At 62.4% G+C, this 13,047-nt stretch overlaps 1 protein-coding gene and 1 non-coding gene across 2 annotated transcripts; one reads left to right on the forward strand and one right to left on the reverse strand.

The window, feature by feature from the left end:
• The first annotated feature begins 1,017 nt into the window (after positions 1-1,017).
• On the forward strand, positions 1,018-9,778 carry R3HDM4 (R3H domain containing 4). The gene is given in 9 exon segments (XM_087425918.1): positions 1,018-1,088; positions 1,091-1,121; positions 5,596-5,750; positions 6,151-6,275; positions 6,712-6,835; positions 7,378-7,463; positions 7,921-8,006; positions 8,089-8,144; positions 8,768-9,778. Coding segments are annotated over 9 exon segments (813 nt in total). The 5' UTR covers positions 1,018-1,042; the 3' UTR covers positions 8,872-9,778.
• A 3,069-nt stretch (positions 9,779-12,847) lies between these two features.
• LOC147912218 (U6 spliceosomal RNA) lies at positions 12,848-12,954 on the reverse strand. Its single transcript, XR_015550290.1, has one exon. It is a non-coding gene; the product is annotated as a U6 spliceosomal RNA (small nuclear RNA).
• Between the last annotated feature and the right edge of the window lie 93 nt (positions 12,955-13,047).

Genomic DNA, 13,047 nt, shown 5'->3' on the forward strand with positions numbered 1-13,047 from the left:
TACAGATGAGTAAACTGAGGCACCAGCTGGGCTCTGGGGCTGCACTTTGATGAGGACGAGGAAGAGGGCGTGGAGGACAGGCCGCGGGGGTGGTGGGTGGAGGTCCAGGGCATTCCTCCAACCCTTGCTCTGAAAAGGATGTCCCCCTCCTGCTGGCGACCCAGGCCTCAGTTTCCTGGTCTGTCCCGGGGCTAGGGGCCCCCTGACCTGTAGCCCAGGGTCTGCCCAGTCCCCCCCAACCCCGCCCCTGCCTCACTTTCCCTGTCCGTCCCCGGGGCTGGTGTCCACCCCCCACGGCAGCCTGCGGTCTGTCCACCTCCCTCCTGCCTCAGTTTCCCGGTCTGTCCCCGGGGCTGGGTGTCCCCCCCCCCCCCCGCACCCCGGGTCCGCCCGGCCCCTCCCGCCTCAGTTTCCCGGTCTGTCCCCGGGGCTGGGTGTCCTCCCCCACAACCCGGGTCCGCCCGGCCCCTCCCGCCTCAGTTTCCCCGTCCGTGCCCGGGGCTGGGTGTCCCCCCCCACCCCCGCATCCCGGGGTCTGCCCGGCCCCTCCCGCCTCAGTTTCCCGGTCCGTCCCCGAGGCTGGGTGTCCCCCCCGCACCCCGGGTCCGCCCGGCCCCTCCCGCCTCAGTTTCCCGGTCTGTCCCCGGGGCTGGGTGTCCCCCCCGCACCCCGGGTCCGCCCGGCCCCTCCCGCCTCAGTTCCCCGCTCTGTCCCCGGGGCTGGGTGTCCCCCCCCTGCACCCCGGGGTCCGCCCACCCCCCTCTTGCCTCAGTTTCCCCGTCCGTGCCCGGGGTTGGATGTTCCCCCCCACCCCCGCATCCCGGGGTCCGCCCGGCCCCTCCCGCCTCAGTTTCCCGGTCTGTCCCCGGGGCTGGGTGTCCCCCCCGCACCCCGGGTCCGCCCGGCCCCTCCCGCGCCAGCGGCCGGGCCGGCTCGGCCGCCTGTGGCCGCGCCCCCCGACGCCGCAGCCCCGCCCCGGCCCGCCCCCGGCGCCGTCACTTCCTGCCCGGCCGAGAGGCCCTGCCGGCGCGGCGCGCGGGCCATGGTGGCGCTGGAGACCCCGGAGGGCGGCCCGGAGGCGGCGGCGGCGGCGGGGGCGCCCCGGGCGGGCGGCGGACGCTGTGAGCCGGCGGGCGGGGGGCGGGCGGGGGGCGGGCGGGCGCTCCCTGCGGGCTCGGGACCCCCACCCCCGCCCCTCCCGCCGCAGCCCGGGCCGCCCCGCCCCCTTTTCTCGGGGACCCCCTAGATCGGGTGGGGGGACGGGGATTGGGGGGACTTTCTTGTCACCCCGTGTTTCCCCGGGGGATCTCCTCCCAGCGTGTCTGCTGGGGCGGGGGGCGCACCCCGTTTCTGCGTCTGCAGACCCCGGGGTCCCCGCGTCCCCGTGCCGGTGCTGGCCCCCCGCGGGGTCCCGTGCGCCCTGTCCGCGCTGGGTGGGGTGGCGCCGCGCGGGGACCCTGACCCCGTGCGGCGTCGTCCTGGGTGTTCGCCCCCGGGCGGCCCTTCGCGTCCCCGGGCTGGGCGTGACCCCACCGCCGGCCTGTTTACTCTCGGGGTCACCGCCCCCCCAACCCCGGGACACGCGGCTCCGTGTTGATCTCCGGGCGCGCACCCGGGTAAGGGGGTCCGCAGCCCCCGCGGGGCCCCTCTGACCCGAGGCCCCTGGAGCTACCCCATGTGGGTATGTACCCCGGGGGCCCCGATTTTTGAACCTGGGTGTTTACGCAGGACCCCCTGCGTCCACCCTGGGGTCATCTTTGCTGGCGGGCAAGGAGTCCTCTACTCCGTGTCTGCCTCCTCCCTGTGCGGCCTGGGCGGCTTATTCCGCCCTTCTGTGCCTCAGTTTCCCCATCTAGAAAATGAGATGACACCAGTGGCCTCTTCTCAGGGTGGCTGGGGGCCTCTGACCGTGCGCTCGGGGGCGTCCAGCAAAGGGGAGCGCCCGTTCCTCAGTTACGACTGAAACCTCTGCTAATTGTAGTTGTTTTATTATTACTGTAAAGGGTTTAGTGTCTCCTTGCTTTTGTTCTTATTTTATTCTTATTGTCTGTCTCACGACTCTGGTGTCTGTACTGACTGTGGCCCTGGTGTTGTCACCCCGCCCGGGTATCTACCCAGAGTCCACATGCGTCTCTGCAGGTGGGTACCTACCCCACGGAGAGACGATGCCTCTTCCAAGGGCACCCGCCGTCTGGGCCCCTCTGACGGGCCCCCTGCGCCCCCGCGCCTTGCTGTCCTGGGGGCGTGGCCCCTGCAGGGGGACCCCAGTCGCCCCACCCAGCCTGAGTCATCTCCGCTCTGAGCCCTGGGTGGTTTCCTGCCACGGGAAGGAGGTTCCTCTCCACTGGTTCCTGGGGGAGGGGCTGGTGCCCAGAAGGGGCATCTCTGCCCGGCCAGATGGTCCGAGTCCCCCATTTCAGGGGGCAGGACGGGGGGAGGCGAAGGGGCCTGTCTCCCCAAAGCCAGCCTGGCTTAGCAGCTGTTCGCCATGGGGCCCGTCCGCCCCCAATGGACGCTGGCTCCTTCCTCGGTGAAAACATTTCCCCAGGCCTGCTGGGTCCAGGAAGCCTCAGCTGCCCTGGCTGGGGCCTCAGTTTCCCCGTCTATGAAGTGGTCTCTCTGGGTGGCATGGGAAGCAGATGAACTGGCCCTTGGGAGAGTGTGTAAACAGAAGTTCAAGGATTCATTCAACAAAGAGCTGTTGAGAAACTGCGACCCCGTCCTGTCCCCTCCTCCCCCCAGCCCCTTAAGTCGAGATTAAGGAGTAAACAGGTACACGGGTCAGCTGGTTCCGGACACCAGCTGGTGAAGGAGGAAGACAGCTGATCAGGCGGCTAGTGGAGGGCGGGGTGGCTTCTGGGGAAGGTGACATTGAGCAGAGACGAGAATGACCTTCAGGCAGAGGGCTCAGCATGTGCAAAGGCCCTGAGGCAGGGAGTTGGAGGCACAGCGAAGGGCCCCCCATGGCTGGAGGGGCAGAGTGGCAGCAGGTGGGGGCGGGCGTCGATGTTTTGACGTGTAGACATTTTATGTCAAGTTTATGCTGGTGTCCAGCCCTCGCCCCCAGCCTGCCCACAAATCTGGCTGGGTGTTCGCGATGCTGCTTCTGCCCTGCCCCCTTCCGCACGGTACTTTCCGTCTCTCGAGCGGAGTCCAGGCCCTGCGGTCTGCCCCAGAGGCCACATGTTTCTGGTTGAAGCCAGCAAGCACGAACTGGCGGTGGGATTCATTTCCGGTGCTCAGCTCAGCGACTGAGGCCCATGAGAGAGGGTAGTGAGCCCCCCACTGCTTGTGGGACGACCCACGGGGCCCAGGGACGGGACAGCCAGGCCCAGGAGGAGCTGGGCCCTGCCCGAGGGTGCTGGGGAGCCACGCACGCTGGTGGGGCAGGGGAGGGGCCACCTGGGTCTCTGGGGGTCTGGGCGGAGAAGCCAGGTGGGCTGTGGTCTCTGTGGGCCCAGAGGGAAGCAAGAGGGCTGAGGGTTCCAGCCGTCTCCCGGGTCCCGCCCTGCTCTGGGCCATCCCGATGGCTCTCCCCGGATGTGGCCTCTGTTATCGGCCCCACCAGGCGGCCATCCTGGACTCCATCCAGCTGCCGGGGTGGAGACACCGGGTCCAGCCTCAGAGTCGTTGTCTCTGTGCCGACTTGAGTCACCGTGTCGCATCCCAGTGGCCCTTTTTGCAGCTGTGGGATCCTGGGACAGTGACCTTGCACCTCCATTTGCAAACCTGGATAATGGGCACCAAAATAATAGTCCCTGCCTCTCGGAGGCGATGGTGAGTGAAGGTGAAGGCTCAACCGGGGACGTTGCTGTGATCAGTGGTGTGGCTGAGGGAGTGAGCTCCCCGTCACAGGAGGAAACCAAGCAGGTCACAGCTGGGTCATGGAGGCGGGTGTCTGCCCCAGTCCCTCTTGGCTCTGAGTATCTCCTCCCAGACCCACGGGCACCTGCAGGGGCCATTCTGATCCCCACTTTGCAGAGAGAGAGAGAAAGCTGAGGCTACACAGGGAAGCATCATAGCTGGGATTCAAACTCGGGGCTGAGATCCCAGGGCCCGACCCAGGACTGACCAGTACCAGTGCACGCGTGGGTTTACCCATCAGACCCTGGTGTGTAGATGTGTACCTGCCCCATGCTGACCTCAGCCAGCCTGGTCTCGTCAGCCTGCTTGCTTTTCCGTTGAGATATAACGGCCTTCCTGTCAGGTGGAAAAACTTAATTCTGGGTGCTCTTTACATATGGATAGACCCCCTGAGCTGGGCTTCGCTGCTGACCCCTTTGAGGCCTCTTGTCTCCTCCGTCCTGGAGTTTCACAGCCTTTTCTAGAGCCTGTCGGTGCTTCGGGGGAGGGGTCAGGCTGCTGTTGCTGATTTGTGTTTTGGGAACTTTGAACACTGGGAAAGTCTGGGTGGCACTTTGGCCTCCGGGTTCTGCTCGTTCTTGGAATCGTGGGATTTTTGGAGAACCGATTCGATGGCTATTTTTAAAGTGACTACTAGGTGCCAGGCTTGGCCACGAGTGCCGGGGTACGGCAGGCACCACACCCTGCCCGCGTGGAGTCATGATGTAGTGGGAGGGGTGGGTGGAGTCGGTGGGGTGGGAGGTTCTGGCGAGCAGTGGGGTGTGAAGTGGAAGGGGCGGGAGTCTCACGGATGAGGTTTGACTGGAACCTGAAAGCTGATGGGCGAGGGGGCTGGTCCTAGTCCGGAGGGGCGGGCGCCCGGCAGGGGCACAGCCCGTGCAAAGGCCCGGAGGTGGGCCGGGGCCTGGTGCACTGGAGGAGCCTCGGGGAGGTGTGTGGCCGGAGCAGGGTGACCCAGGGCGAGGGGGTTAGCAGATGGGGCGGGGGGATCCTGACACCCCCACCCTCGAGGGCCAGAGTCCACCATCGCCCGCGGTGTGAGGGGTTCTGGGGTCTGGGGGTCGTCGGGGCCGGCCAGGAAAGCTTTGCAGCTTGTCTTTGCCGGAAGATTCCACCTGAGAGCCCCTCCCCTCCCGCTCCTGTGGCTGCTGGCGCCTGGCCTGCGGTCCCCAGCGGGAGGCCTGGCTCTGCGGCTAATCCGTCCCCACAATTAACGCCATTTGCTCCGAGGACGGAGATTAGCTGCGAGGGGGCCGCTCCAGCCGCCTCCCGGGGCCTGGCCCCCAGGCACATTCCGGGGGGGACTCGGGGGGCGGGGGGGCTCAGGGGCCGCGTCCTGGCTTCTCTCCTGCTGGGGTGGGGGACGCGCCGTGAAATCAGGGCTCCCGAGGACCTCCTGGAGGAGGGAGACTCAGGGCCTGGGGGCGGGGAGCAGCTTTTCTCAGCCGCCCACCCACTGTGTGACTCCGGGCAAGTGTCTTCCCCTCTCTGAGCCTCAGTTTACTCGTCTGTCCTCACCGTGGTAGCTGCCTCCCCCGTGACGTGATGATGAAACAAAATGAAACTTTGAGGGTCCGGGGCTCCACGCGTGGTAGAGGGTGAGCTCCCCGTCGCCGGGGGAAACCAAGCAGGGGGTGGCCACGGTACAGCGGCGATGGTAGGGTTCTGCCTGGGGGCCCTGGCCCATCTCCTCGGCCTGGAGGACTGACCCCCACCCCTCCCGGCCCACAGGCCCCTTCCCGGATGCCTGCCCGCTCTGACCGGCTCCCAGGTGAAGAGGTTCTCGGCCTCCAAGCGGAAGCAGCACTTCATCAACCAGGCTGTGCGGAACTCGGACCTCGTGCCCAAGGCGAAGGGGAGGAAGAGCCTCCAGCGCCTGGAGAACAGTGAGCGGGGGTCGGGGGGCACCTCCCGGGGTCCCCTAGGCTGCAGATGAGAATGGTGTGCATGTCGGCATTATCTGTGGTCCTTACCATGAGCCTGGCTCTGAGCTGGACAGTGCTGGGGCTGGGCCAGAGGGAGCTCTGGGCACTGGAGCTGGGGCTTTAAAGGATGTATAGGAGTTCAACAAGCCAGGGAGTGGTAGAAGGGGTTCTGGAGGCTGGACAGTTTCTGTGCCTTGGGGGAAGGACAGTTGGAGCATGGAGGTGGGGAGGCTGGTGTGAGCCAGGGAGTAAACACCCTAAATATAGAGGCTGGGGGAGGAAAGATGGTCCTCAGGTCCCTGTGGAGCCTGGCGGGCCCGGAATGCCACCCCCCAGCCCAGAGACCGTCTGTTTCCACTAGCCCAGTACCTGCTGACCCTGCTGGAGACAGATGGGGGCACACCTGGTCTGGAGGATGGGGACCTGGCACCCCCAGCGGCACCCGGCATCTTCGCAGAGGCCTGCAGCAATGAGACCTACGTCGAGGTGGGCCCCGCACCCTCCTCGCCGCTGCCTCTGCTCGGGCCGCACTGGCCTCTTCTTGCTTCTCGCTCCTGCCCCTGGGCATTGCCCATGCTGGTCCCTCCACCGGAGCACGCATCCCCCCTGGTCCCCTGATGAATGCCCCCTCCGTCTCCCTTGGGGTCCACATCCCACCCCAGAACCTTCCACTGCCCGTGATTCATCTGCTCATCACTTGGGATTACTTACTCGGTCAGGGGTGCATTTGGTCCATATGGATGCCCCGCCCCGGACAGGTGGGTCCACAGGTGCCCCATGAACTGGTGGGCCCAGTGGGCCAGCGTGTCCACAAGGAGTATTTCCATGCACGTGGGGGCCCTCCGTGTGCACTGGCCGAATGCAGAACCTGAGGCCAGAGCCGTGCAGTCGTTATCCCTGGACCAGCCCGCCTCTCTTGCAGGTCTGGAACGACTTCATGAACCGCTCTGGGGAGGAGCAGGAGCGGGTGCTCCGCTACCTGGAGGATGAGGGCAGGAGCAAGACGCGGAGGAGGGGGCCCGGCCGGGGGGAGGACCGGCGGAGAGGTGCGGGCCTGGAAGGGGCTGGGAGACCGGAGGGGCGGAGGGGGCCTGGCTGAGCATTGTGGGCGGGGCTGGGGGCTGGGGGGGGAGCCGGGCTGGGGGCGGGGCCCAGAGGGGGGTGGGGAGGAGCCTGGTGTGTGGGCGGGGCCCAGGGGTGGCTGGGGAGGAGCCTGGCGTGTGGGCGGGGCCCAGGGACGGGTGGGGAGGAGCCTGGTGTGTGGGCGGGGCCGGGGGAGGGGTGGGGAGGAGCCTGGCGTGTGGGCGGGGCCCAGGGAGGGGTGGGGAGGAGCCTGGTGTGTGGGCGGGGCCCAGGGGTGGCTGGGGAGGAGCCTGGTGTGTGGGCGGGGCCCAGGGGTGGCTGGGGAGGAGCCTGGTGTGTGGGCGGGGCCCAGGGACGGGTGGGGAGGAGCCTGGTGTGTGGGCGGGGCCCAGGGGCGGGTGGGGAGGAGCCTGGTGTGGGTGGGGTGGAGACACAGGGGAGGGGCCTGGTGTGTTGGGGCCGGGGGCTGGCCTCACCGGCTGCCCCACACTTTGGCCTCTTGCAGAGGACCCGGCCTACACGCCCCGCGAGTGCTTCCAGCGCATCAGCCGGCGTCTGCGAGCCATCCTCAAGCGCAGCCGCATCCCCATGGTGAGTACCACGCTGGGCCTCCTCTGGCCCCACCCGCCTGGTCTTTTTTGATGGCCTTTTTACCCCAACTTCTCAACTGAGGGTGGGGCGAGGGGAGACTGGTTACCCGGTGTGCCATGGTGTCATGGAGACAGGGCGAGATACAGACCAGTGTGATCAGAGTGTAGGACCCAGGGCCAGGCAAGGGCTCTCCTTGAGGATGGGAGTGGCAGGGGCAAGGAAGGTGGGCACTGTAGGATGTGTAGAAGTTCACCAGGCAGAAGGTGCAGGCGTTCAAAGATATGGAGATGTCTAAGTGCCTAGTATCCTCGGAAACAGGTAGCCTCATGTAGCGGGTCAGAGGCCACATTTGAACCCAGGGCTTTGAACTCTGGACTCTGCCCTGGGCCTGGGGGGCCTGGACAGCCTGCCCAGGGTCCCACAGTCAGCCTGACCCCAGGGCCCGTCTCTCCTGCAGGAAACGCTGGAGACCTGGGAGGAGCGGCTGCTCAGGTTCTTCTCCGTGTCCCCCCAGGCCGTGTACACGGCCATGCTGGACAACAGGTGACCGGGTTGGGGCGGGCACAGCGGGCTCCCCGGGTGGCCGGCTCTGGCCCTCGGCCCCTCACCGCCCCTTCCTCCACAGCTTCGAGAGGCTCCTGCTTCACGCCGTCTGCCAGTACATGGACCTCATCTCGGCCAGTAAGTGCCTGGCGGCCCCCAGACCCCAGCTGGCCGATTGAGCCCGGGGACACCGAGGCCGGGGTTACACGAGGTCTGGTTCCTCCGCGGGAGCAGAGGGTTGGCAGTGGCTCTGCGTTAATTCACCAGAAGCTCCCTGTGCGCCTGGCCCCACGCTGGGTGACGCTGTGGCCACAGACAGCCCTCAGTCCTCCTCTTCAGGGCCGAGAGCAGAGAGGGGCCTGGGGGATGAGGCTGGGCCCCCAGGGACCCTGAGATGAGATGAGGAGACCCCAGTGTCTGCAGCGTTCTCATTTAGCCGTTGTCTCCTCCACTGTGCCACACGTGTGACTTCCACCAAGTGCCCCCTGCGGGGGCCTGTGTCCCCGCTTTTACGGCCCCCCAGGGAGGGTCCTCGCAGGCCCCTGCTGGCCCTGGGCGCCCCATCCGGTCCTCGCTCCCCACGCCTGTCTCTCCGCCTCCTGCCAGGAGTTGCTAAGGAGACGGTTTCCATGGCAACCTCTGGATGCCTCCTGCGGCCCCCACGCCCGCCTTTGTTCCCACAGACTCAGGCGGAGGGGCCGGGCCGGGGGTGCTTCTCTGCAAAGGTGGGGACTCACTCGCCCCGCTGGCGCCTCGCGCAGGTGCTGACCTGGAGGGCAGGCGGCAGATGAAGGTCAGCAATCGGCACCTGGACTTCCTGCCGCCCGGGCTGCTCCTCTCCGCCTACCTGGAGCAGCTCAGCTGATGGCGGCCCGCCGGGCCCCGCCCACCGCCTCCCCGGCGCCGGACCTTCCGTGCCACCCGCCAGAATATCTTCATTATTTTTAGAATTCGTCTTTGGAAACGTCATCTTCCCCTTGGGGTGGCTCTCTCTCACCCCAGCCCCCTCCCTGCCCAGCCCTTCCAGATAAACTCTGGTGGCTGGGGCTGCTCTGGCCTTTCCAGGCCCCATAGCTCCTCGCTCTGGGACTTGTATTTGGGCGGGGAGACCGGGCCTGGTCACTTCCATGTTCCTTCTTCGTTCAGCTTTCTCCGTCCAGTCTGAGGCTTAAGCGAGGAGGGAGAGGCTGGCTTTTTATCACTTTTAATGAATTTGGTGTGATTTGTTGTAGATTTTTAAATTTCCCTTTTGGGAAGAAAAACCAAAAACTCGCCCCAACTGATAAATCGGGGGGCTTTGTTCCAGTCCCTGCTTGACACCCCCCTCCCAGTTTTTGGCTTGGATGGGGGGGGTCTCTGGGGCCTCGTCCCCCGCCCTGGGAGTGTTACGTCTTGTGTGTGCGTGCGCGTGCCCCACGACCCAGGACGGAAGCTGCGTTTTAAAGGCTGGTTTTACCCTCTTTTTGGAATGTGTGTTGTCCCCCGCTGGTGTCTTTTGGTGGCTCTTGGGGCCCTGTCTGCTGTATACCCTGCCCTTCCCCATTTTTCTCCCGTCTTTTCCTACTGGGGGTCCGGGACTTCCAGCCAGAAGCCTCCGCCCTTGGACTGCCCGGTTCCCTTTCCATGTTCCCCAGCCTGTTGCTTTGGGGTGTCCTCTGGCGGGCCGCCTGGCCCGGCCCCCGAGAGCAGGGCTGCCCCCCCCCCCCCCGTGTGTGGCTAGCTGTGCTTTGGGAAGAGTGGAGAGTCAATAAATTTCTGGTGCTCTTGTCTCAGCTGTGGGGTTCCCTTTGGTGCGGGGCTGGGGGCGCAGTAGGCTGGGGATCGCTGGGGTCCTGGTCATTGAGGCTGCAGGCTCGGGGACGGGGCTTGGCACTGAGTGACGCCCCAGGGGTGAGGCGGGTGTCCGGGGAGACTGCCGGGAGCATCGGGGGCTCGCTCTGCCCCCCTGGCTCGTCCCGCTCCCGGGAGCCCAGGTTCAGACCCAGCTCCGCCACTTCCCGGCTGTGTGACCTCCAAAAAGTCACTCGTGTGAGCTTCCTGGGGACAGAGTACCCCACACTGAGGCTTAAAACCACAGGAATACACTGTCTCCAGTTCTGGAGCCCAGACATCTGAGGTCACGGTGTCGCAGGGCCGTGCTCCCTCCGGAGGCTCCCTCCCGCCTCTCCCAGCCTCTGGGGCTCAGGCGTCCTGGGCTTGTGGCCGTGTCCCTCCATCTCTGCCTCTGTCGTCACGTGGCCTCTCCCTGTGTGTGTCTGGGACTGGCCGGTGTCCTGCAGGACGTCCCCAGCCTGGGTTTTCTCATGATCGGACTAAGGGACGTGCCCTGTCATCGCGCCACATCGGGGTCCCTGCTGTCCTCGCGGCTCCTCCCTGCTGACAGGGACCCTGACCTCCTGGTGGAGGGGTGCTACTCGGGCCCTGCACTGGGGGGTCCCTGCCCCTCCACACTGTCCTCGGGAAGCGGTCTTCATGAGGGCAGAGCCTCTGCCTGATTTACTGGGAATTCCACAGGGGAGGACTGTCTCTTCTCCACGTGTGTTTATTCAACCACATACACGAGGAGGCTCGAGGGGGTATTTACTTTCTGGTCTGGGTTATAATCCAACATCACTTTATTTCGTTGCTCAGACTGTTGCGGGTTTGGCGGCCGAGAGCTCCTTCAGCGGCTCCTGTGTCTCTCGGAGGCCCCCATCCCGGTGGGGTTTTTAGTTTGTGAGTCCGGCCTGACTTTCTGGGCTTCAGGATGCCCGGCTCCTCCTACCCGGGCCCGGGTTCGAAGCCAGCGTGGGGCGCTGGGGGCGCTGTCTTCCGTGTGAACGGACATTTACAAAGTTTTAAAGATAGCTGCTGGAGGAGGGAAACCCAAATGGCTGGGAGGAGGACAAAAGGAGATACTGGGTCACCAGCTGGGAGGCCCCGTCTGTGAAGGGCACGAATTCCCGGTTCCCAGGGGACAGGGCTGGGCCGCAGGGCGGGCATGCGGGGCCTCTGGGGGCGCCCACTGGCTGCCCTTCCAGTCTCGCGGTTGCCACTGTGGGGCGGTGGGCTTCCTTCCACCCATCTTCCCCAGCTCCATTCCCAAGAACCAGGCCTTTGCCCAGGCAGTGCCTTCTGCCCAGTGTGCCCTTCCCCGCAATCCCAGGAGGGCTTCCTGGAGAAGACCTTCCAATTGGGGAGAGTCGGGCAGGAATAGAAGCAGCTTTTGGAGGAGGAACTGGGGATGGGGTTTGAATCCAGAAGGGCCCTCGACTGGGCAAGTCACCATGTTTATCAGAGCCTCAGTTTCCCCAGCTATGAACAACAGAAATGTAAAGCATGGGACAAGAGACCCCGAAGAGCCAAAGGAATCCTGAGAAAAAAGAACATGTGTGGACATGTTAATCTTTGACAAAGGAGCCAAGAACATACGATGGAGAAAGGAAAGTCTCTTCAACAAATGGTGTTGGGAAAACTGGACAGCCACATGCAAAAGAATGAAAATAGATCATCATCTTACACCATACACAAATTAACTCAATATAGATTAAAGAGTTGAATGTAAGACATGAAAACAAAACTCCTAGAAGAAAATATAGGCAGTACACTCTCTGACATTGGTCTTAGCAGCATCATTTTGAATTCCATGTCTCCTCAGGCAAGGGAAACAAAAGAAAAAATAAACAAATGGGACTTCATCTGACCAAAGAGCTCCTGCAAAACAAAGGAAACAATGAACAAAACGAAAAGATGATCTAACAATTGGGAAAAGATATTTGCAAACCATATATCCCACAAGGGGTTAATCTCCGTAATATATAAAGAACTCACACAACTCAACAACAAAAACACAAACAACCCAATTTAAAAATGGGCAGAGGATATGAACAGACATTTTTCATAGAGATGACCAACAGACACATGAAAAGATGTTCAACATCATTAACTATCAGGGAAATGCAAATCAAAACTACACTGAGATACCACCTCACGCCTGTCAGAATGGCTATAATTAACAAGACAGGAAACAACAAGTGTTGGAGAGGATGTGGAGAGAAGGGAACCCTCACGAACTGCTGGTGAGAGTGCAAACTGGTGCAGCCACTATGGAAAACAGTATGGAGATTCCTCAAAAAGTTAAGAATAGAGATACCATATGATCCAGCTATTCCACTGCTGGGTATTTATCCAAAGAACATGAAAAAACAAATACATAAAGATACATGCACCCCTATGTTCATCACAGCATTATTCACAATGGCCAAGACTTGGAAGCAACCTAAGTGCCCATCAAGGGAAGAATAGATAAAGAAGATGTGGTATATACACACCATGGAATATCACTCAGCGATAAAAAAAATGAAGTCATGCCATTTGCAACAACGTGGACGGACCTTGAGGGTATTATGTTAAGCGAAATAAGTCAGACAGAGAAAGACAAACACCGCGTGGTTTCACTCATATGTGGAAGATAAACAAACATAAATTTGGAGGAGATTGGTGGTTACCAGAGAGGCAGGGTGTGGGAGGAGGGCAACACCGGTAAAGGGGCACAGGTGCACAGTGACGGATGATAACTAGTCTTTGGGTGGTGAACACTGTGTCTTCTACACAGAAATCGAAATATAACGATGTATACCTGAAATTTATACAATGTTGTAAACCAATGTGACCTCAATAGAAGAAAAAAGAAATGTAAAGCAAATGCGAATGGGACCAGCTTTTGGAGGAGTCCGGGATGGGGTTTGCAGCCAGAAGGGCCCTCGATTGGGTAAGTCACTTGGCTTATCAAGCCTCAGTTTCCCCACCCGTAGATATCAGAAAAAGTTTCTCTACCCGCGGATACCAGAAGGAACAAGGCGCAAAATATGGAACGCTTCACGAATTTGCGTGTCATCCTTGCGCAGGGGCCATGCTAATCTTCTCTGTATCGTTCCAATTTTAGTATATGTGCTGCCGAAGCGAGCACGAACAACAACTTGCCCAGAGAGATATTTATAGTGCAAATTATCAACAACTTTACACTAAGGGTGAATTTCATTGAACCAGTTCAGTAACTCAC

This window comes from Ceratotherium simum, chromosome 39, assembly GCF_057802395.1.
Source record: "Ceratotherium simum simum isolate JZ-2026a chromosome 39, ASM5780239v1, whole genome shotgun sequence".
NCBI classification, from domain to species: domain Eukaryota; kingdom Metazoa; phylum Chordata; class Mammalia; order Perissodactyla; family Rhinocerotidae; genus Ceratotherium; species Ceratotherium simum.